Source organism: Xiphophorus maculatus, chromosome 14, assembly GCF_002775205.1.
Source record: "Xiphophorus maculatus strain JP 163 A chromosome 14, X_maculatus-5.0-male, whole genome shotgun sequence".
NCBI lineage: Eukaryota > Metazoa > Chordata > Actinopteri > Cyprinodontiformes > Poeciliidae > Xiphophorus > Xiphophorus maculatus.
The window spans coordinates 6,241,007-6,263,035 of NC_036456.1; the positions used below are offsets into that span (position 1 = coordinate 6,241,007).

The window sequence follows — 22,029 nt, forward strand, 5'->3', positions numbered from 1 at the left end:
ACACAGCCAAAATATACATGTACAAGTACTAGTGCATTGTTATACAGTTAGAAAAAAACAGGAGAAACACATAAAGCCATTAACTGCTGAATTAACTGTATGACATTTTCTATTGTTTGAATAATAATTTTTTTTTCCCTTAGCAGAGCTTTCACATCATCAAAAAGTGTATATCATATATGAGTTAGACACAACCCATGACTGTACTTACAGTATGAACATTTACATATTGCTACAGCAACATAAAGTATGTGCTCAATCGATAAGAGTTCACATAAAAAATATTGACAATCAAAAAGAAAATGGTTGATTTTGCCAAACCGTTTTACTCCAGAAGTCATCAATTCACATTATGTGGCATTTAAAGATAATGTAAGGGAAATTCCCTCAATATACAATATATTTAAGTTTTTATAATGATAATAACCTTCCTGTCTTGCTACAGTTGTAACCCAGTAAAAAAAAAAATAAAGGTATTTTGTATTGAGTTAAGTTCATAGAATGAATAATAATTCAGAATGTGTTAAACATGTTAGCTTAAATATGTTTAAATTGTTATAAATAAGTGTTAACAAAATTTTTTACTTACAGGTACTTTAAGTAATATGGTATAATAAGTTAAAAGAATTTTGAAAAATGTACTTAGAACCATTTTATAGAAAAGTAATCGTCATCATATTTTATTTTGAAGGGCTAATGTTTGTAAGAGGAAGTGAGGTAGAGCAAAGCAACTTTACTGGTCCGTGGTTGGCTGAGGGCCAGGAAGCGATAGGAGAGTAGAGTGGAGAGACAGGAAATAACGTTCAGTATATAGAAATGAGAAAGGAAAGAGATGAACCGCGCTGAAAAAACGTGGCGGAGTTATTAAGAAACGAGTGTTTTTGCAGATATTTAGGCTTTCAACTCGACAGTCTGTTAATAGATATAGACTCTACACTCTTGTTTGCAGCTACTGTGATAATTTCAGACCGGAATTCACTGTACAGTAGGTGGAAGGTCACACGTAATGCTCGCTAACGCATTAGCATTTGAATCTGTGAGCTAACTCGGCTAACAGAAGATGTAGCTAAGATTTCCGTCGTGGGAGCGTCCAGAGTTGAACTTAGAGCAGAGAGATGAGCTTACACTGAGAGTTTTGTGTCTGCGTTGGACTTTCCTGCTGTTTCCTGAATCCTGTGGACCGAGGGACTGAAGAGCTGAAGACATCTGGCCAACTGGGACTAAGGACAAGTGAAATTCCAAGAAGGTTCAAGATTTTCCCTTGGGAGTAAGGTACCAATTCCACTCTTCATCATCACATCAGGCCTGCAACTAGGTTTTTTTTGGGGGGGGGGGCGACTATATTTTAGTTAGTTATTGCCAGCTTAGTATATTGACAATCAAATATACACACTGTAAGTTAGTGTGGGCCCACGTTAACTTATATAGGTTGTCAAGAAAATCCGAGCTCATCCCACTTCCCCATGCTGGAGATTTTAGTTTAACAGTAATAATAAATAAAGTTATCTTTAAAATGAATCACTCAAGTGACATCAAGGCCCAACAGTAGACTTAAGTGTCAATAAAGTTAGTTTAACAGTTATAATAAATAAAGTTATCTTTAAAATGAATCACTCAAGTGACATTAAGGCCCAACAGTAGACTTAAGTGTCAATAAAATAAATCTGGTTGTGTGTGTTGTTTTTGTCTCATGCAAACTTTGCTTTAATTCTACTTTTCTCTATTTAATCATAAGAAATCATAGTCAGTCAGAGAGAGTCATTAAACAGGAAAAGCAGGTTTCCTGGAAAAAGAGGAAGTAAGTTTCCAGCCTGCAGATTTATAAAAAATAGCTGAGACTATTTCTTATTTTAAATCATGAAAGTTTTAAAGAATGAAATCTAAAACATTTTGAGTAATTTGATAAGATTCAAAGTAAAATACTTATATTAATATTGGTTTACTTGTAATAATACTTACAGTTACATTTGTGGGAACACTTACAAGAAAAACAAGTAACTGTAACTTTGGCATCAAATAATTAGAATCATGGATTATTCTTGGTTTCTTTTCAGAAAACATCTGTAATAACTCACATTAAGATTATAATAAGTATAATTAATAAGTTATGGTTATAAAATCATAAATGAATGATAAATCAGAGAAGCTGAAGAAAATAAATGTGATATAAATGTGATTTTGACATTGAACTTGAAATGGTGTAAAAGGTGTAACTGCAATTAAACATCACTGATATGTTGGAGGTAGAGAGTAGGTGAAAGGTGAAAGGCAAGGAACTAACAGGAGAGCAGAGATGATCAACGCCTTATTTAGAGAGTAGGTGAAAGGTTGTGCAGGCAAGGGACATAGGAGGTTGAGCAACCCTGAGACATTAGCACAGACATCAGGACATAATGTCTGTAAGACAGTGATGGATATGAGATCATCTGTCTAAGCAGACAGCCAATGAAAACGCACCAAAAGGTGGATAAACCCTATAAAAGGTGGGTGCAAAAGAGGAACCGTTCGTTGGATCCTCCGGGCAGCTTCGAGCCAAGATCGAGATGGACAAAGAACTCTGCAGCTGAAGAAGAGCCGGGGCCACGGAGCCGAAGACTGTCCGGCCATGGGGACCAACCCGTCAGCCCTACAACCTGTGGCTTCAAATCGCACTTCTCTCATCGGCTGGGTTCAGACCCCAAAGACAAAGATGAAGACAAAGACAAAGAAGAAGAACTGGTGCCTTTTTTCCTGCCAGCACCAAGTCCTGTGTGACCTCACCATCCATGCGGAGAAGAAGCTCATCAGACCTACAGAGATTCCTGCCTTCGCCGATCAACATCTTCCTCCTGCTGCAACACCTTCTTCATCATCAGACCTGCGGAGATCCTGGCCTTCATCGATCGGCGTCTTCCTCCTGCTGCAGCACCTTCTTCGTCGTCGTGCCAGGTCTGGGGTTCGAGGCGCCAGGCTCCGTCCGTCTCTCTCAAAGGTTCCCTTTTTTAGTTCTCAGTGTCAGCAGTAGGGAAAAATAGACTAGATGACTGATTTTACTTATTTGATTATTTCTGCTACTGAATTAAGCTGTACTGACCCTTGCAAAAATGCCTTACTAATAAAATATTTAGCATAAAGAAAATCTAAAAGATGTTGTGGACATTCAGTTAATGAGTCACCTTAAAGTTCTTTGATGGTTGTAAAATAGCTATGATGTTTGATTCTGGAGAGGAAGAAGTGGAAAATGTTTTATAGGTTGCTGGTAGCCCATATTTAAAACGTCATCCTTGGGACTCGCCCGAGTCACTAAAACCTACCTGGTTCAATAACAAATGCAAGTTGTAAAATAGAGAACGAGCGACCGTTAACAGGTGTGCTCTGTGAAACTAGTTGGCTGTAGGCTGCTCAGTCTGGCTAATTCACAGGGGGAAGAAGGGTGGGACACCTGGATGTAGGCCGTAAGAAAACCAGGCGAATCGTTTCTCGAAACCAGCTTAAACAGAGTTTACTTCAGTTCTGGACAGGGTAAATCCCAGCAGATTTAGGAAACTCAATTAACCCGTTAGAAGGAGAGCTGGTAGCACATCTCCCCTCTCAGAAGAGGAAGTAGAGAGTGAGAGAGTAGAGACAGAAAGGAGGGGGGGGGTGTTGCGCAACAACAAGGTTTTGTGAAACCAAAAGGCAGAAACTTTGAGCATTTTTGTGAATTTATTATTGTGTTTAATATATGTTCAAAAGTATTACTCTAAGATGAGTGAAACTTAACATATGTTTAAACACGAGAGTGTATTAGAGTTATTATTTGTAAGTTAACGGGTTTAATGAACTCAGGGGCCCTTACCTACTTTAGAGCGGTATAACTGGGCTACACTGTATTGGCTCAAGACGAGATGGCAGGAATATATTTCTCTCAAGAGCACCAAGATAGTCAAAGCTTCCTTAAAATCGGGACAAAAATTTTCAGCAAAATCTTGTATGGAGTAGGCATTGATTAATTTCATTTATGACCCAACCATTTCTGTGCGTATATGTTGGGGTTTTTTTTGACTAATGTTCTTTGATACTTCTTTTCAAGCTTCTTCAAGATGTGTTTGTTTTTACATTTTAAGTCTAGATTGTGTAGCTAACAGGATCCTATAAAACACTCTTGTGTATTTTTGAGTCTGATTCTTATTTCCTCTTTAAGAACTAAGAAACTCAACTATTGGTTGAACTGAAATCTAAATTAAGATCCACAGGAATAATAATAAATTCACTACATCAAGTTACTGCATATCTATACGTCAGTGTTGTAGTACCGGTCTCGAGACCGTTTTTAGAAGGTCTCGTCTCGGACTCAACCGCATTTGGTCTCGGTCTCGGGTGCTGAGGACTCGGGATGTTATTTCAAGACCAGTCAAGACCGCAACTGTGGAAATATCACTAAACTTGCAGCATACTGTCCAGTTTATTTGTTAACGTGTTTGTTTTCACCGGATGCAAAACGCACCGATTAAAATCCAAGCAGTAACGTGACTTACCAATTACGTGTTTCTGTTGCCCCCCTCCCCACCTTTCACTCGCACGCGGCGCTCCGAGACATGCGCAGTGGTTTTCTTTGAGCAGCAGAAGATGTCTGTCTAATCGTCAGTAATAGAATTGCGCTGCATAAATCAGAAGAAATTCGATGGCGACAGCTAAATCAGCAGCGCTTCGCTTTCACAGGCGGCGGGGACTACATCTAACTTTTTTCGTCACTTAGAAAAGAAGCTCAAAGGAAGGTAAACTCCGTTGACGTAATGTTAGCAAAGCTAGCTGTAAGATACACATAAGCATTTGTGATGAAAAAAAGTCACTCACTGCGCTGAATTATTGTGTGGAGGTGTCTACTAATGTGTCGCATATATGGGACAACGCTGTGTCCAAAAGTCTGCAATATACATTATTGCATTGTGACATTCACGAACAATCTGAATCTTCTGAACTTCTCTTTACTAACAAGATAGGACTCGAGTCTCCCTGAGAGCCGTTCTTTGTTCTTGTAATGCTCTGCATACATTGCAGTAGCTATCATTATTTTATTTAATTATATACATTGATATTTAATTAGCAAATAAATAAAACACAAGAACGAAAGAGCACGCAGAGCATGCGCATTGCTCTTTGATTGTGTTCGTTCAAAGTGGCAGCTGTAATGTCTGCCATGATGGTAGACATTACAGCATTGTGCTGCCTGGCTTCATGCAGTGGGAGAGAGAGTGAGAACAGTCATGGTGAGCGCCTTGTGTTTGGTTATCGATATCGGAAGCGAAAGAAAGTGGATTGGTGCATCGCTAGTTTTACTGGCAGTACAACGTGAGGACGTTCTCTTGGTTTCCTCGTATCAACACGGCAGGACAGTGAAGGCCACACGTCAGAGTGTCCAGCCAGGCCATATACAAAGCGCTGGGGCAATCGCTTTGAGGAACTGGAAGGCTCCTGCGAGGAAGATACACAAATAAATGAGTCGATAAATATACAATTCCATCAGTTAGCTGTAAATGCTTTCTTCATCCAAACATTTTCAGGTGTTTATAATCTGCACTCACACTAGAACAAGAGCGGTGTGTTTCGAATTCTTCCGAATGATTTCATTCAGCCTCACCTTTCTCTCAGACTGTAAAAGGTAAAGAAAACGTTAGATATTTTTTATTGTACTACGACATATTTTTGCCTCAAATATTTGCTAAAAACGCCCACCTTCAGCTTAAAGGCCTCAAATTGTTTGTCAGATATCTTCCAGGGAGTGCTTTGTCTCAGCTCCTCCACAGAGACGCCTTCCTGTTGCTCATCATGCAGCCTGAAGGGGGCAACACTGTCCACAAACCTGCTCAAGCTGAAACGAGAAAGCAGAGATCAATTTTTCCTGCGAAGAACAAACACTGCCTGAAAGTGAACACATGCAGATGGAAACCTGTGAAAGTGAGTGAGTCTTATTGGAACACTGTTATGTTGGTATCTGAGACAAATGGATTTTCTCAACATTTTAAACCAAAGAACCCATTCTGTAGATTATTTATTAAAAGTAAATTTCACTTTTTTGTGCTTCATAAACATAAAAAAGATGTATCATTGAATTTTTCTTACCTCTTTGGATGAGGGTGATTCTCAATGTCTGTCATGACTATAACATCACTAATGTCCAAACGAAACCTCTTCAGCAGAGCTATCATCCTAAAATATATAAGATAACATCATATTCACTGCATTACACTCTAATCCACTCTAATCAATGAAACTGTGTATAGAAGTGCTTAAACAACTTGATTTCAACAAAGGGATAAATAGCAAAACATGTCTTTTCTCTTCGGAGTCTAAATCTTTCTTGAAAAACCTACTCATCGCGACCCTTCTCCATGTTTTGTTCGTCGCCTACGGTGAAAACTCGGATCTTGCATCGGCGCCAGCATTTCCTCCTGGTGATCAGGTAGGGCACCAGTAGAGTCAGACCTTAAAACACACAAAGTGATTATAAATGGTGGCAGTTTGTACCGCTGATCTGAATAGAAATGACGGGGACACATTTATCTTAAAATCTGGTTTTAAGATAAAGGGATTAGCACAGTAACAGATTATTACTAAAAAATTTAAGTATTTGGTCATAAAAGCTACAATTTTTACAAGTAAACCCTTATGTTTAAGGCAGGTCTCACAGCTTCACTTGGAGGCAGAGGTGTTCATGCAGTCAATATTTTTTATTCAAAATTACGTTCTGTTCCTTTAACATCTACAGAGATTTCTATATCACAATAATCTGAAAACTTATTAGGTAATAAGAATCATTTTAAAAAATCATTCTTCTTTTAATTACAGAAATGAAATGCATGTTAAATTTTTTGAACAACAGCACAGTCTTGGTCCAACTATAGGAAGGTTTGAGAAGCACTCTCCCAGCATCACTATGCTTTTTAGTGGATATGTTTTTCTTTTTCTGAAATGCTGTGTTGTGATGTGACACACCTTACAAAAAGTAACATTTTTGTCCAATCAGTGCACATAATTCCCCAAATATCTTCAATATGCATTTTTTTGGCAAATGTAAGTCAGACTTTCTAGATCTTTTTGGTTAGATGTTTTTGCCTTTAGAAGACCCCCATTGCTACTATTCTTATTAGCCTGATCACGCCTGGAAATGTTTGCAGCCGTTTCATGTTTTTCTCGCGAGTAAAAATGAACTAACTCTCTTTTGTCTTTAGAATAGAATAGAATTCAACTTTATTCAACTTCACAAGTACAAGCAACAAGATGTAGTTTGCATCAATCTAGAAGTGCTCTACGAGATATAAATTTTAATTTACAGATGTACAAGACTTTGTATGTATGGACTATAAGGGGTTATAGCAAAGAGATATAGATATTGTGTATAAATCTTTATCTAAATATCTAAGAATAAATTATTTTGAAATCCGACGTTCGCCCGTATTACTTACCTCCATCGTCTGCTATCCAGTAGACGTCAATGGTTTTCTTTCCCTGGTTGTTTTGAAACACGGTGTTCATCTGATCGCTGCTGCCTTCGTCAGACATGTCATCAGCTGCAAGACGAGGAAAAGCTTTAGAGGAAAGAAAAACAATCCTACAGGTACTAACACGTTTTTTTTTAATCGCTTATCGTGTGAGCAAATTTATTCATGTACGATTTTGTGTTAATTTATGGAAACACCTGATCTGCGAAACTGCGGGTTTTTATTTTTTATATTAGCAGAATATCAACAATGTTTTGCGCACATTTGTAATGGAAACCCAGCTACTGAAAATGGCAAAACCCCACGCTGCATCTGTCTTCCACTTCCCCTCCAGAAACAAGCAGCAGCAAGACAGAAATAAATATTGGCCGTTAAAATCAGTCCATTTTATTTGGCAGGTACCGATACGTTAAAATAGGACAGATATCAACCGATAACAATGTTTGTACTGATATGTCGTGAATCCCGAGAAACATCGCAAAAACTACCAAAACGGAACCTAAATTCACTTAACTTAGTGTTAAAGTCAGATAAAAATCCTTGAAATCCATGTTTGTGAACAAAGTTAATGGTTGTGTTATTGGTTTACTGCAAACGCCTGAAAAACTTTGACCTTTGCCAATAACGTGAACCCGCAGCTCGAGTCGCAACTTTGTGAAGAGAAGTTAAGAATCCTGAAGACATTTTGATTTTTAACACGCAACAAATTTTGAAACGGAGAGTATGAGAGTCAATATTTATGGTACCTAGCTGTGGTATGAGTTTACACAAAAGGACACTCAATCATTTGTGTTGCTGCATCAGTCAGTAACTTGCAAGTGGAGTAACTTTTAGTTTAAGTGAAAGTGGAACAGAAAAACATGCTATGGCAGCAAGAGCTATGATTTCTTTACCGTAAACAAAAGAGGCGGAAAATGTTCTCCAAAAACAATGACTTGTAATCATATGGCATTCTCAACATCTTCACAGTAGGGGTTGAACGACTACATATTTTTTAAGGTCGACTACATCATGATAATAGTCGAGTCGATGTCGACTAGTCGCGGTGACGTCATAGTGACGTAAGCGCAAAAACCCTTCACAACTACTTGGAGGCTTTATTAGCTATTTTCACGGCAAATATTAACCCCCCCCCCACACACTCTCTCCCCTTCTCCTGCTTTTACTAAGTCTATTATGGAGATTCTTCGTGAGCAGCGGGGAACGTTTGTTGCACAAAGTCGGGTCTGACTTTTTTTTTCTAAACACCGGCTGATGCTGATGATCTCTGGATAGTTACTATAGGAGTCAAATGATCACACTGACTACATGGAGCTTTTGGAACATCACAAGCCAAACTTGTTATGAACGGATCCCGTTTGGTTACAGCTGAATTCAACGAAACCACCTGCTTCTCCTCCGCCTGATGCGCGGCAGGAAGCTCTGCTGACTCAGCAGATTGAACGATTTAAGATATTTTCTAGTCAACGTCAACATTTTAAAAGTCGAGTCGATGTCGAGTTGACTAGTCGTTGTGACGTCATAGCAACGCAAGACGCAAAGCTTTGGAGTAACGTACAGGCTTTATTACCCGTTTTCACGGAAAAATACGGCATTTACACAGAACAGCAACAAGTGAAACAACAAAACATCGGGATAGTTTATGATAAATAATAAGTTGCTGGGAAACCAACATTCAAAAGGAACGCACATTTTTTAGATGGCATGTAAAAACAATAAAAAGAGGTGGCACGGGGGCGGGAGGGGGTAAATAAAGTTCACTCGCTGTCAATATTCTCTTCGCTAAGAGTTGTTGGGGTTTTTTCTTGGTTGACATGTAGGAAAACAAGGGCATCAACATGAGCCGGATGAAGGCTTGCCCGCTTTCTCGTAATGGTATTCCCAGTGAGAGAGAAAATCCTCTCGCTGGGAGTGCTGGTTGCCGGAACAGCTAAATATTTTCTGCTGAGGTTTGCCAGACGGGGAGAAATCTGCCCTGGTTGCTGGCCCACCACTGCAGCGGGTTCGCCATGGTGGGGATCTGCGGTAGCGAAAAAAAATCAAGGATTTCTTCGGCAGCAGTGGTGCTGTGTGCTGCTGATCCCCTGTAACTGGTAATGTGGCCCAAAAAGTTGCAAAAAATCTTCGACGTCTGACTTTTTTCCCGGTCACCGGCTCGCTCTGATCGGGCACGTCCTCCACCTCCTCCCCTTCCTCTCCTACAGCTATAAATAAAATAAATAACGCTAAGTTCATAAATTTTCACTTCATTTGGACATTATAGACTAAAGTTATTGTAAACTGTTCAACCTAAATGCCTAACCGTTTACAATACATTAAAATCCATTGGACCCACCTGTTGCTCCAGACGACTTGTGACGTATACTGTGCTGTCAGATCAGCACAGGCTGTCACCACCGGCAATCACATGACTGCGACTAGTCGACATGAAATGTAAAAACTCGCGAGACGTCCTAGAGTCGACTAATTGGTTCAACCCCTACTTCACAGTTGTTTCTTGCGTTACTTTGCATTTCGTTTCATTTTGCCACCATGTTTATTCCAGTATAAAGTTCAGAACAACAGAATTTTATATTTTGGCTAACGTGCCACCTCACCCGTTTCCTCCTCGTTGGTTTGCTGGTCCGGATTGTCCACATTTTCATCGGCCTCAAAGCCCTGGTTGACTGTGGGGTTCAAACGACATGGTCAGATCCATGTTAGTTTAATTAACACTTTATGTGTTAAAGTCCAAAAGTAAAATGTTGTTGAGTAAAAAAAAAACAAAAAACCTTCAAATTCTAAATCATCAGAGATATCTAGTCCATCCATCATCCTCAAGATGCACAAACCGTAGTTGGAGTCAAACGTATCACTATTAAAAAAAAACATAATTAGAAAATCTGAAATTTTCTTTTAAATCACATACTGCAGCCCGTTTTTACCATTCATTTTACTGCTGTTAGTTCAGAAATGACATAATTTGACCCAGTTGGAAAAACAAAATCCCAATCTTACTGAATGATGTTGATGTAATCCTCGATGCTTTCCGGAGCGCTGTCCCTCCAGTTCGTCTTGAAGCCCAGAACCAGAGTGTTGGGTTTCAGTTTACCCAGACCGGACGCCTTGAAAAGATTGAAGATGAACAGTTAATATGATGAGATTTTGATTAAATATTGTTATAGTACATTTTATTTCTGGATATCTCCCACACTCACTGCAACACACACTCCAAAATAAACAGAGATTTGTAGGTTTTCCACCCTTCCAGAGTCCTATTAAGTTTGAATTAGTTACGCCAATGTTTATCTTTGGTATTCTTGGATTTCTTCAGTAAACATATTGGGAAATGAATAAAATAAATCATTTTTCTTACCTGTAGCAGCTGCTTAGCTCCAGCCCTTAAGTTGTCAGCAGTGAGAGAAGTGTAGAACGACCGCACCTTCCTCTTGTTCAGCCACTTAACCAGGCAGTCTGTGGCGTCCTCAGGCCGCGTCATCCTGTCCTGCTCCTAGAAAGGGCAAAAAAGTCAAATGAATTGATAGGAAGATTCAGTGAAGGAAAATGGGACTGAGCGGCAACCAGAAATACAGCTCAACAATTGCAGTGTTGATAAAGTGTAGCTTAATGCTAATTTTTTTTAAGGGGATTCTTGGTACATATGACCAAAAGCTGCTACCAGTATAATATCGCCACAGATCATGAGGCAGATGTGCTTCGTGAAGGTGCAGACAAAGTCCACCAGTGCGGGCCGCTGGTTTGGAGGACCAGTCAGGACGAGACACTGAGGCCTGGAAGAAAACAGGAGAAAGCAAAAAAAAATGGGAATTGGTAAATGCTTTGGACAGAATGTCGGGCAAAAGTTTCAAATCAATTTAATTTCTTTACGTTTCAAGTCCAAAGAGCTAAGAAGGGATTTAATAAAGTGTGGACTTTATTGGGCAATTTGACCATCTTCAAATTGAATGTTTTGTCTTTTTTTATGGCCACTCCTTTAGTTTTTATGTTAATATCATATAAAATGGGACTTCTACTAAAAAGCAGACATGTTGCACCCATTTATTAAACTCTATACATTAAGGTCCCCGCCCCAAAAAAGAAAACATACACACAAAAAACTAATGTCTCGCTCTTGTTGCTGAGAATAAACTTAAACTGTTTTCCACATCAGGAAAAAAAGCAAAATAACTTGGAAAATATTCCATGTTGCCTGAATTTCAAACATTTAAAATGGTTTTCTGTTAAAATTAGATGATTTTGTTCCATTAAAAGATTCCCTGTTTAGCTTTTTTGCTATACGAATTGACAAAATTAGGATTAAATGAGTTTTGCCATGTGCCAGGCAATGCAAAAAGATCTAATTTAAAACTGGTTCATTGGTTAAACCCTTCAGACAGAACGTGTCGGCAACGATCCAGTCACATTTACTGTAATTCTGCCACACTTTACACTATCTCTAGTATAGCATCGAGTGAAATTAATCTGAGGGCGCTCTTTTAATCGACGGTAAATTGCGAAAATAACTTGCTAGATATTGAAAAGTCCAGTTGTTATGGATAATTGGGCAAATATATTTACTCACAGGACTTTTAAAGAACCGCGTGCAATTAAAATAAGCAAAAATATCCAGGAATTGGATGAGTAAGAACATTTTTAAAAATGAATGAACAAAGAAAGGATCATTATTGGGTTAATGAAAATATATTGAAAATCGACGATAATCTACTCACCTGAAATTCTTAACATGATCCTCCACTCCGGTCAGAGAGACGGAGGAAGACAAAGCGATGTTGTATGTGCCTGCCTGGATCGACGAACCCCAGTTTACCTCTGTGGAAAAGGAAACAGTGGCTTAGCAAGAGCAAATGCAGCAAAACGTTTTCTGCTCGCTTCCAATTCAACGTCACTCAGCTGAACTGAGCTCAGGTTCAATGAGCTGCACCCACTCGGTTTGTTGTAGTTGACGTATCCGAAGAGGAAGATGATGATGCACCAGGTGACTAGAGCGGCCCACCAGGTGAACAGGAACATCAGCACTACAGATATGACCGCTCCAAACAGAGCCGTCCATTTGCTGTAGTAGTGGAAGGACGGTCTCCAGCCTGAAAGAGTCGACAAATAAGACGTGTTTTCCCGTGCTATCTGCCTTAAATGTGGGGCTAAAAGTTTGTCTAAAATAACCATCTCGTCATTTTAGACCTTTTTGATATTTTGATACTTTTTAGATATTTCTCTCTGAGAAGGGTTGTTGGTCATGTTTGTCCAATCTGCTATGTGAACTGAAATGCTAAACCAGCTGAATCATACGGAGTATAAAGAGGCAGAACTTTAGGTAGTTATTTGCAGAGCTGGGTAGTAACTTGTTACTTTCACTTGAGTAACTTTTTTAAAAAAGTACTTTCAGGAGTATTTTTACTATGCTAACTTTTACTTGACTTATTTTCTTATGAAGCATTTCCACTCTTACTTGATTAAAATTTCTGGATTTTCTTCCCGCTGCATGAAAAACAAACTAATTTAATCAGACACACACACCTGCAGTTTTTGTTAAACTTTTATAAGTTTTCTATTGAAAGAAACTGATTTGGAACTAATTTCTTTCGCCTGACTTTATTTTTTGTTACTTATATGAATTCTCGTTATTTTTGTCTTTAAGATACCAACATTTCCACTTAACTTTAAATTTTGGTCGATCTTATTATGTAAGTTTTTTAGTCACTCAGTTCTTGAGTAGATTTTTTGTGAAATACTTTTTTACTCTTATGTGAGTAATTTCTTAGACAGCTACTTTTTACATTTACTTGAGTTAAAATATGTTGACCTCCCCTTGGGCTGCCACTTTATCGTGGTGGAGGGGTTTGAGTGCCCCAATGATCCTAGCAGCTTTGCTGTCTTGGGCTTCATGCCCCTGGTAGGGTCACCCAAGGCAGACAGGTCCTATGCGAGGGATCAGACAAAGCGCAGCCTGAAGACCCCAATGATGATTAAATACATTGGACTTGGCATTCCCTCGCCCGGACGCGGGTCACCGGGGCTCCACTCTGGAGCCAGGCCTGGAGGGGGGGCACGACGGCGAGCGTCTGGTGGCCGGGCTTTTTCCCATGGAGCCCGGCCGGGCTCAGCCCGAGAAGGAAACATGGGTCCCCCCTCCCATGGGCCCAACACCCGTAAGAGGGGCCAAAGGGGTCGGGTGCATTGTGTGATGGGTAGCGGCCGACGGAAGGGACCCTGGCGGTCCGATCCTCGGTTGCGGAAGCTGGCTCTTGGGACGTGGAATTATCCTTAAGCTATACATTATGGGTATCTGTTATTTGCCCTACTATGTCAAGGTAGGGCTAATTTCAGACATTAGCAACAGCAATTATTTAATAACAAATTTTAGACTAAGATATTAACTGCAAACAGATTAATTTAATTTTTTTTTAAAAAAGGTAAGTGACTTACCAGGGGAATTAGTGATGGATGCATGAAAACAACTGAAGTTAATCAGGCAATAGGAGCAAAGGAAGAAATTTGAGATGAGGGGAGCGATGGTGTTAAGCTCCGCTGTATTGCCACATGGGGGGCAAAAAGAGAAAATGTAAATGTACACCGTTACCCTGTGTAAAATATGAATAATCATTTGCAAAAATATCACATCTCACACACCAATAAGGATGAAGGCTATAGCAATAAGGTAGCAGAGAATATAAGCTCGAAGTGGCTCGTTGTTTTTCCCATAACCTTTTGCAAAGAAAATGATGTACGGGTATATTTGGTCCTTGCACAGACACTGGAAAACAAAGAGAGGAAATAATTTTTTTTCCAATGATTACACACAATTTAATATAAGATCCCGTTTAGGACAAAAACTAGGTTTTGTCTCTCACACAAGACTCACACACACACAAAATACTGAAATTGCGCATATACACTATTAAAATAGTTAGAGCTGGAGTACGCAGCGTTAAAGCCCTAAGTGAACCTCCGAGACCTTGAGAAGGGAGCGGTAGAGAACGGCTGGCCGAAATTGGCGTTCATAAATCAGATCAACCTTGAGCTAAACGGCGCTTGCTCCATGGAGCACCAATATCCAAGTTGAAGCTAACTTCGCAAATAATGCCCCGCCTCCTCCGTGACAACTCTCACACATTCAAAAAATGAGTCTCTCAGACAGACAATTACGAATCTCATCCCCATTCATTCATTCAACCTAGTGTTAGTTCACACACACACCCACACACACAACATTTTTGTCCTATTATTCAGAATAGTATGTCTGGATGCTTTGTGTGTGATATTTTAGAAGTGTATATGTGCAATTTTAGTCTTGTGTGTATGAGAAAGAAAAAACAATACATGCATGTGCAATATTTTATTAGTTTATATATGCAGTCTTAGTCTTTCATGTATGAGTGTGAGAGAAAAATTGTATGCGTGTGTGATATTTTAATAGTGTCTATGCGCAATTTTAGTATTTTGTGTGTGTGTATGACTCTTTAGTAGTGTGTGTGAGAGACTAAACAGTTTTTGTCTTAAATGGCCCCTCATAATTTAGTGTTATAACTCAATACTTTTATAGCAGGATGTTGTCTCACCTGAAAGATTTTGGGTGCAGAGACAAGAAAACCCAGGGCTGAAGATAAACTGGCAGCAAAGACACCTGCAGTGATGAGGTAGTAGAAACCGGAGACTTGCCCCAGAACCTGGTTGGAATATTTGAGTAAAATCAACAGATCATTTTGTACAGCCACCCTCAAAGATTGTAAATGACACTTAAGTGAAACAGTCGAGACTATCTGACAATAGGTTTATTGATACCTTGACGCTGTTGGCGAGTCCATATTGACAGGTCTGCAACTGGCTACAGTCTGTGAAGTTCCAACCCAAGTCACACGCCAGTCCCACGCAACCGTCCGTGTTGTTTCCCGTCAGGATGTGACTTTTATTCCCAGAGGCGTCCCGCACTACACATGAGCCTGGAAAAAAATAAATACTCCCAAGTCTGAGCTGAGCTTTCTGGTATTTCTTATCACTTTTTTGGGAAAACTACCGTTTCTTTACTACATGGGCGCTAAACCGGAAAATTACCTCTTGCATTTTCATATTGTTCAACCATTTTAATGACAGCCAGTATTGGCAAACACTAACTTCAGCAAGCTCAAAGATATACTGAGCCAATCAATAATTAGACAAGGCAAAAGTAGGAATGTGATAAAAGTAACCCACCGACAGTTACTGTTATCCCCAGGTAGCTGATTGTTGTCCAAAAAATAGCCATCAATGTACCCTTTGGGATAGCTATTGTAGGGTCCTGCGAACAGAAAGATGATCATCACCTTGCTCCTTGTTGCTCAATGTCTTTTCTTCAACCTTAATGAGATTCAAACCTTTAGATCTCCAGAGATGTTGGCCCCGGACATAATGCCAATGGCAGCAGGAAAGAAAATGGCGAACATCTGGAAAAAACTGCCTTGAGGACCTCGCCAGTCTGATGAGAGGTTCTCGACAAAAATATCGCCTGTAGAGAGCGTTAACAAAGAGTCAGCAGCTGCGTTTCCAATTGCGTCGTCGAATGAAGTGTTTGGTGGGAAAGAGAAGAGTTTTTTTTGTTTGTTTTTTTTACCCCTCCACGGGGTCTTTTTTTGTGGGGTCTAGTGTCCCTTATATGATAGTAGGCTGACAGGAAACTGGGAAGGAAAGGGGGGAAGACATGCGGCAAATATCGTCGGGTCCGGGAGTCAAACCCGCGACGGCCGCGTCGAGGACTCAAGGCCTCCAAATATGGGTCGTGCTAACCACTACGCCACCACGGCACGCCCAGAGAAGAGTTCTTTACCTCGGTATCCGAAGATGCCGATAGCCTGCTTATCAACGTTTGGAGGGATTACAGTGCCAACAAAGTAGTTTGCGAAGGACACCAAAAGCACTAAGAAGAACAAAATCTGGGCCTGAAAGCAACACAAAACAAGTTATTTAAAAACAATGATTAAGTCAAAGACCATTTCATGAACTAAGCAAAACAGTGTTGCTTTTTAGCAAAAAATTCTCACGGATAGGCTCACCTTGGACTCCCACTCCATTCCAGCCAGAGAAATCATGAGAAGAATCGTGACTGTGATTACGCCCACAATGCGGACGTCATAGACTGAATCCACCATGACGACACCAAATTCCTAAAATGAGTGACATTTAGAGTGACATAATTCTCAAAAGAGCTATGCAACACATTGGGTTTTAATATGAAAGGCGTAATATGAGGAAAAGATTTACGGAAAATCTTACTTGTATGTGTGTTTAAATCATTTTTACAAAATATATGCATGAAAAACTTCACAGACATTTTTTTACCATACACTAAAATCACCTTAAAACATACTCACTAAACTTATAAGTATGATTTTTTTTCTCTCTTTGAATAAAACAAGATGAGATAAGATGAGATGAAACGGATCCACCTACATGCATCAAATCACGAACCACTTCTGCAAAACCAACAGTGTTCAGCGCACAGGCCAACGCGTTTGCAAAGGAGAACACCATTCCAATCGGTCCTCCGATTTCAGGACCCAGTGTACGGGAGATCATGAAATACGCACCGCCTGCAAAATGTTTCACACACACGCACACAAAAAGGACTATTTTTATGAAAAGCTAGCAAACGAATACTATATTGATAAAACTCAGATTACAGCAATAAGATTTGCTTTGCCTCTCAAAATTGTTCATATCCTATCAACTTAGTTTTTGGGGGTTTTTTTGTTTTTACACTTTGTTCTTGTCAGTCTTTAATGTGTTTTATTTTGTGATTGAAACACACAAAATAGTGGTAGAACTGTGAACTGAGAAGAAAGTTAAAGATTAGATTTTTTTTCTGTTAACAAAAATCTGTCTTGTCCATGTTTTATCAGAATGTCTAGCCATGGATTCTACTTTTGAACATCACTTGACACTTGACCATATTAACACATGGACATGTTTGATTCAGGCCATTCTATCATAGCTCTGGCTGTGTCCAAGCACCAGTGGCGTGAACAGATGTTTTGGGGTCGGGGGCTCAAGTGGAAAAAAAGGGCACCTTGTAGGACAAATTTAACTGCTGGCAGATTTTTAAATGCACCTCCTGCACTAATTTCTAAATCCCACAACAATTGTGAGCAAAACTTTGTTATTCCACTAATGTTAAATGTTTCTATTAAATAAGAAATACAGTTAAAATCACATGAATAGGTTTGGTCACACGATAAGTCGTTATACAACATACGCCTCAGCACAGTGAAAAGAATTTTGTTATGTAAAAAGTGTTGTTTTTTTTTGTTTTTTTTTTATTAGTGTTTACATTGGGAAATTTATTTTCGGAATTTGCTCAAATTTCAGGTCAGTGGAAACACAGCCATTGCCAATTTATATCAACTTACATGTGAAAATGAGTATTTTTGTCTTTGTCTTATCTTTCATTAACAGTAAAAGCAAGTTGTCAGAATAAAACAGAGTAAGGATCTTTGCAAGGCAATTCTTAAGCATTTTTGTCTTCCATTGCTTTATTGTAGAACAAATTTAATTAATTAATCAAAGTGTCTGTTTTCTCTATTTACACAGATAAATTTTGTGCATCATGTCATTGTTCCCATCATGTTTCTCTGCTGAGTACAAAAATTTCAAGTGTCCACTAATGTCAGGCAATAAAGTGATGTATAATTTGTTTGTACTGATGACCTAAACTACATATTTCCCATCATTTTTAATTTACAATAATGCAAATAAATTTTTACATTTTATTACTTTGGATGGACTCACCTGATTTCACCCTCCCATTGGTGGCAATAGCAGAGATGGACAGCGCAGTAATAGAGGTCACCACCACAGACATTAGGATAATTACACAAGTCAACACTGTCAGGAGAGGAAAATATATATTTATTAGTCATAATTATAACTCATTTCTGTATTTTATTTTCTTCTTGAACATGTTCAGAAAATAACTTGGCAAATCCGTTGCTGTTTTGATATTTTTCTCTTTTCTTCCTTTCCTTTCCAAGACGTATACGTCAAATCAAGTATCCAAATCATTACAAACATAATTCATTCACAGTTTTAAAAAACACCATTTTACCACATTGTGTTTGGGGTTTCTGCCCTACATTTGTTTTAACACCTGCATTTTCAAATAGAACAATGAAAGATTTTGGAGAAACGTCCAGATTCATTTACTTGTGATAACATGGAGAGTTCCAGTAATATCAGTGGTAAAATAAATAATAATAATAAAAAAAAAACAATAAAAGTCAATATATTCTCAAGATAAGAAGAAAGAAATTCAGTGTGGTGCGTGCTAGAACATCAAAACAACTTAGTTCCAAAAACCCAAAGGGTCTGACTCACCAATGCCCGCCTGAGACGTGATCCATGACAGACGCAAGAACAAGATAACCCCCCAAATATTCAGCATGCAACGGACCTGTTACCAAAGACCAATGAAAACAGCCGTGGGACATTTGTACAGTGACCAGGTGAGTGTGCTGATAGTTTAGCTGCCAATTCAGAAATGTAATTTTTTTAATTTATTTTTTTTTTTTTAATGAATGTTGCATGTTTAACATTTCCGTTACCCGCATTAAATTCAGTATGAAAAACAAAATCTCACCATGACGCCGATTATCCAGCCAAATCTAACTGGAGCTTTGCTCTTAGGACCTTCAGACTCTTCGTTTTCCATATCTGGTCCCGGCAGGCTGCCTGAGTCGGAGGCGGACGCTCCGTCCATTCCGATCTCCACAACCTTTGATGCAACGGAAAGAACTGGTGAAACTAAACCATCTAACGGCCTTAAAGGGTCAAATTATTTGTTTAAAGGGGCAATGTTAGGGGTTTACCAGGAACATCAAATTATTTTATAGCACAAAATGTTGCCTTCAGTTGTTATAAAAATGCTTTGTGTATCAAATGTGACTTAAAAGAAATTTAACACCTTAAAATCTGTCCTCTGTCTCTTTAAGAAAGTTCTTCTCTTTCCAACAATCTGCCTTCAGTAAGTCATCAGAACATGGCTCCTCTATTAAACCTTTAACAACATTTTTATCAGCTTTGCACTGAGTTGTAGCTCCTATAATGAGCTTAAGTGATCAAGTGTTTGCTAATTGCCTCTGGCTAGTCTGAAGGAGCTGAGTGGGGGAGTCACATAGAGGACTGCTTTGTGAGGTGGAAGCTTGGAAAATTCAGCTCCACATAGCAGAAAAACGCATGACTAAAAATTAGCCAAAAGGCATGAACTAAAGGACAAACGTACCTCAGGCGTCTTGCGCAGGGTTTCAAGAGACGGCCTGCTCCTTATCATCTGGCGTGGCAAAGAGTTGGCGTAATGCTCCAGCTGGGGCACCAGGTCCATGGTGCTGTAGACGGAGGACCTGCGCAGATCTGCCCTGGAGCCGCGACGCTCTGCTGTACTGCATGACAAGACGCAGAAGCATGTCTATCAAACTGTAGCTTTTGTTTGATATCTTCCAGCTCCATTTTTGCTGCTTGTTGAAAGCGCAGGGTGAGTGAAGAGCAAATCTTCTAGGATGCATGACTGATGGGAGCGGCGCAGGGCAAGGCTAAATATGCATTAGTGGTGCAAAGCTTGTTACAGTCTGTTAAACGTCCACAACTTTTTTTTTTTTTCAACATTGTAAACTACCTGCTCCTGTAAACTATAAACGGTAGATTAAGACAACTTTATATTGGGCATTCTCATTCTCAACACTCTATCAAAGCCCGGTTCTGACCCAAACTCACCATCAAGCATATCATTTCAGCCCAACTTGGCCCTAAGTTTGGGCTGGGTTAGAGGTTCAGGCTGATAAATACTTTAGAAGGTATTTTGCTTTTATTCTGGGATTGATGGTCTGTATTGCCCTCTGACTTTGAAGAGAATAATTATATCATTGTCGCAAATTACTCTGGTATTTAGTAAAAACATCGATATTCCCGCCAGACCTCAACCAATAACAGTCCGGTTGGATTTTATGTCAGATGGTCAGAAAACTCTTAATGACGGCACCAACCTGGACTCATCGGAGACGACGATGGTGGGAGGAATTCGGAGCCCATTGCCTCCATTGACGGTGCTGCCGTTAAAGTGGTGTGAGGAGTACCTGGGAGGTCCCTCCTCATTGGTGGAGAAGTGCACACCCTGGGTCTGTACGTTAGGTTTGGACACAAACTGCCCCATCAGTGTGTCCTTGTGCTTCCTGTGGAGTGATAGTCATTTGACTAGAATTCACTAAATTAATAAATTAACTTTTTTATTTATTTTTATCAGCATGCTAGACTTTCTGACCAAAATCATGATTAACGAGAGAGTAAAAAAAAAACCTTAAAGGTTCGCTGCAAATTTTGCTGATTTTCTAAGAATGTACATAGAATTTTGTAATGCCACAAAATAAACAATATGGAACAGATATTGATATTTTCTTTAGTTTTGAATCTTTTTGACATCATCTATGAAGAGTCCATATTGCACATAGTTTAGTTTTCATTTTCTGACTGTACATTGACTAAGTGCACAAAATAAGTGAAATTTGTATATGCTTCATGATATATTATTTTGAACTCCCCTAGCAACGTGATGTTTCACTCGCATCATACGTGGTAATAACAATTTGACAAATTCTGGCAAATACAATTTCACATGCAAAAATTCTTCCAGTTTAAGACATTATGAAATCTGAAGTCTCTCCCAAATGAGAAGCAAAGAACAAATATTAATCCATGTTCCAATTGTTGACTGAAAAAGAGTTATTCGGTCTAATGTCAAATAAAAAGTTGAAAGAAGGAAAGAAAGAGAAAAAATACTCACAAGTAGTTCTGTAGCTGATGAAAGAGCTGCTTGATCTGTCCCCAGATCAAACATACATCCCAGATCAACACACCGCAAAACTCTTGTAATTTATACCTTGGTGAGGCAGGTTACATCCCTCCCATTTACTTCATGCACTTTCCTCCCCCTCAGACACACACAGACACGCATACATAGTCACACTCATTCCATTCTATGAGGGTGTGTGGGTGTTCAAAAAACACCCAGACACATGCACATGGAAAGGTATGCGCGCACACAGTCACACATATGCAAATGCAATTTTATATTGGCTTTTGTTGAGCCACAAATGGTTTCCAATTTTCCACCTCTAGTTTCTGGAAAATGGTGTTTGGAAATGTGAGTCTTAGACACAAAACTATGAGAGCGTGAGCCGCTGGTTTATAGCGGTAAAGTTATTGGAGTGAACAGGGAGAATAAGCGGGTGCTAAGTTGCCATGGTGGCTTTGTAAGATCAATACGACTTGCTTATGTTGCTACCAAACGTGAAATCGATTGACTTTTTTTTTCCCAAAATTTGTTTTATCTGCAATTTTACATTTAACTGAGCTGTTTTACAACGTACAAATGCCGCAAAAACAAAGCTACACCACAAAATCTCAAATTTAGATCTATTTTGTTTTCCAAATACAATTTTCAAAACAATTGTATTTTGTTGGAGATGTTCTTTACTTTTAATTTTGAAAACTAGTTTGAAATTCAAACTTAACACTTTTTAAAATGAGTCCGTATAGGAAGTTAACACTAGAATGG

The 22,029-nt window shown here is 39.1% G+C and overlaps 1 protein-coding gene across 1 annotated transcript; it reads right to left on the bottom strand.

Moving 5' to 3' along the window:
* Positions 1-5,193: 5,193 nt before the first annotated feature.
* LOC102220553 (solute carrier family 12 member 3-like) lies at positions 5,194-21,324 on the bottom strand. Its single transcript, XM_023346420.1, has 28 exons — positions 21,256-21,324; positions 20,462-20,647; positions 19,705-19,861; positions 19,063-19,197; positions 18,801-18,876; positions 18,216-18,311; positions 16,881-17,020; positions 16,484-16,594; positions 16,258-16,369; positions 15,809-15,939; positions 15,648-15,732; positions 15,240-15,397; positions 15,017-15,124; positions 14,088-14,211; positions 13,884-13,985; positions 12,386-12,541; positions 12,170-12,269; positions 11,119-11,230; positions 10,816-10,950; positions 10,458-10,564; positions 10,232-10,314; positions 10,058-10,126; positions 7,425-7,529; positions 6,333-6,444; positions 6,082-6,168; positions 5,695-5,830; positions 5,544-5,611; positions 5,194-5,433 (listed from the first exon to the last, which is right to left on the bottom strand). The coding sequence occupies exons 2-28, from the start codon at positions 20,626-20,628 to the stop codon at positions 5,295-5,297; spliced, it is 3,111 nt and encodes a 1,036-aa protein (XP_023202188.1). The 5' UTR covers positions 20,629-20,647; positions 21,256-21,324; the 3' UTR covers positions 5,194-5,294.
* Between the last annotated feature and the right edge of the window lie 705 nt (positions 21,325-22,029).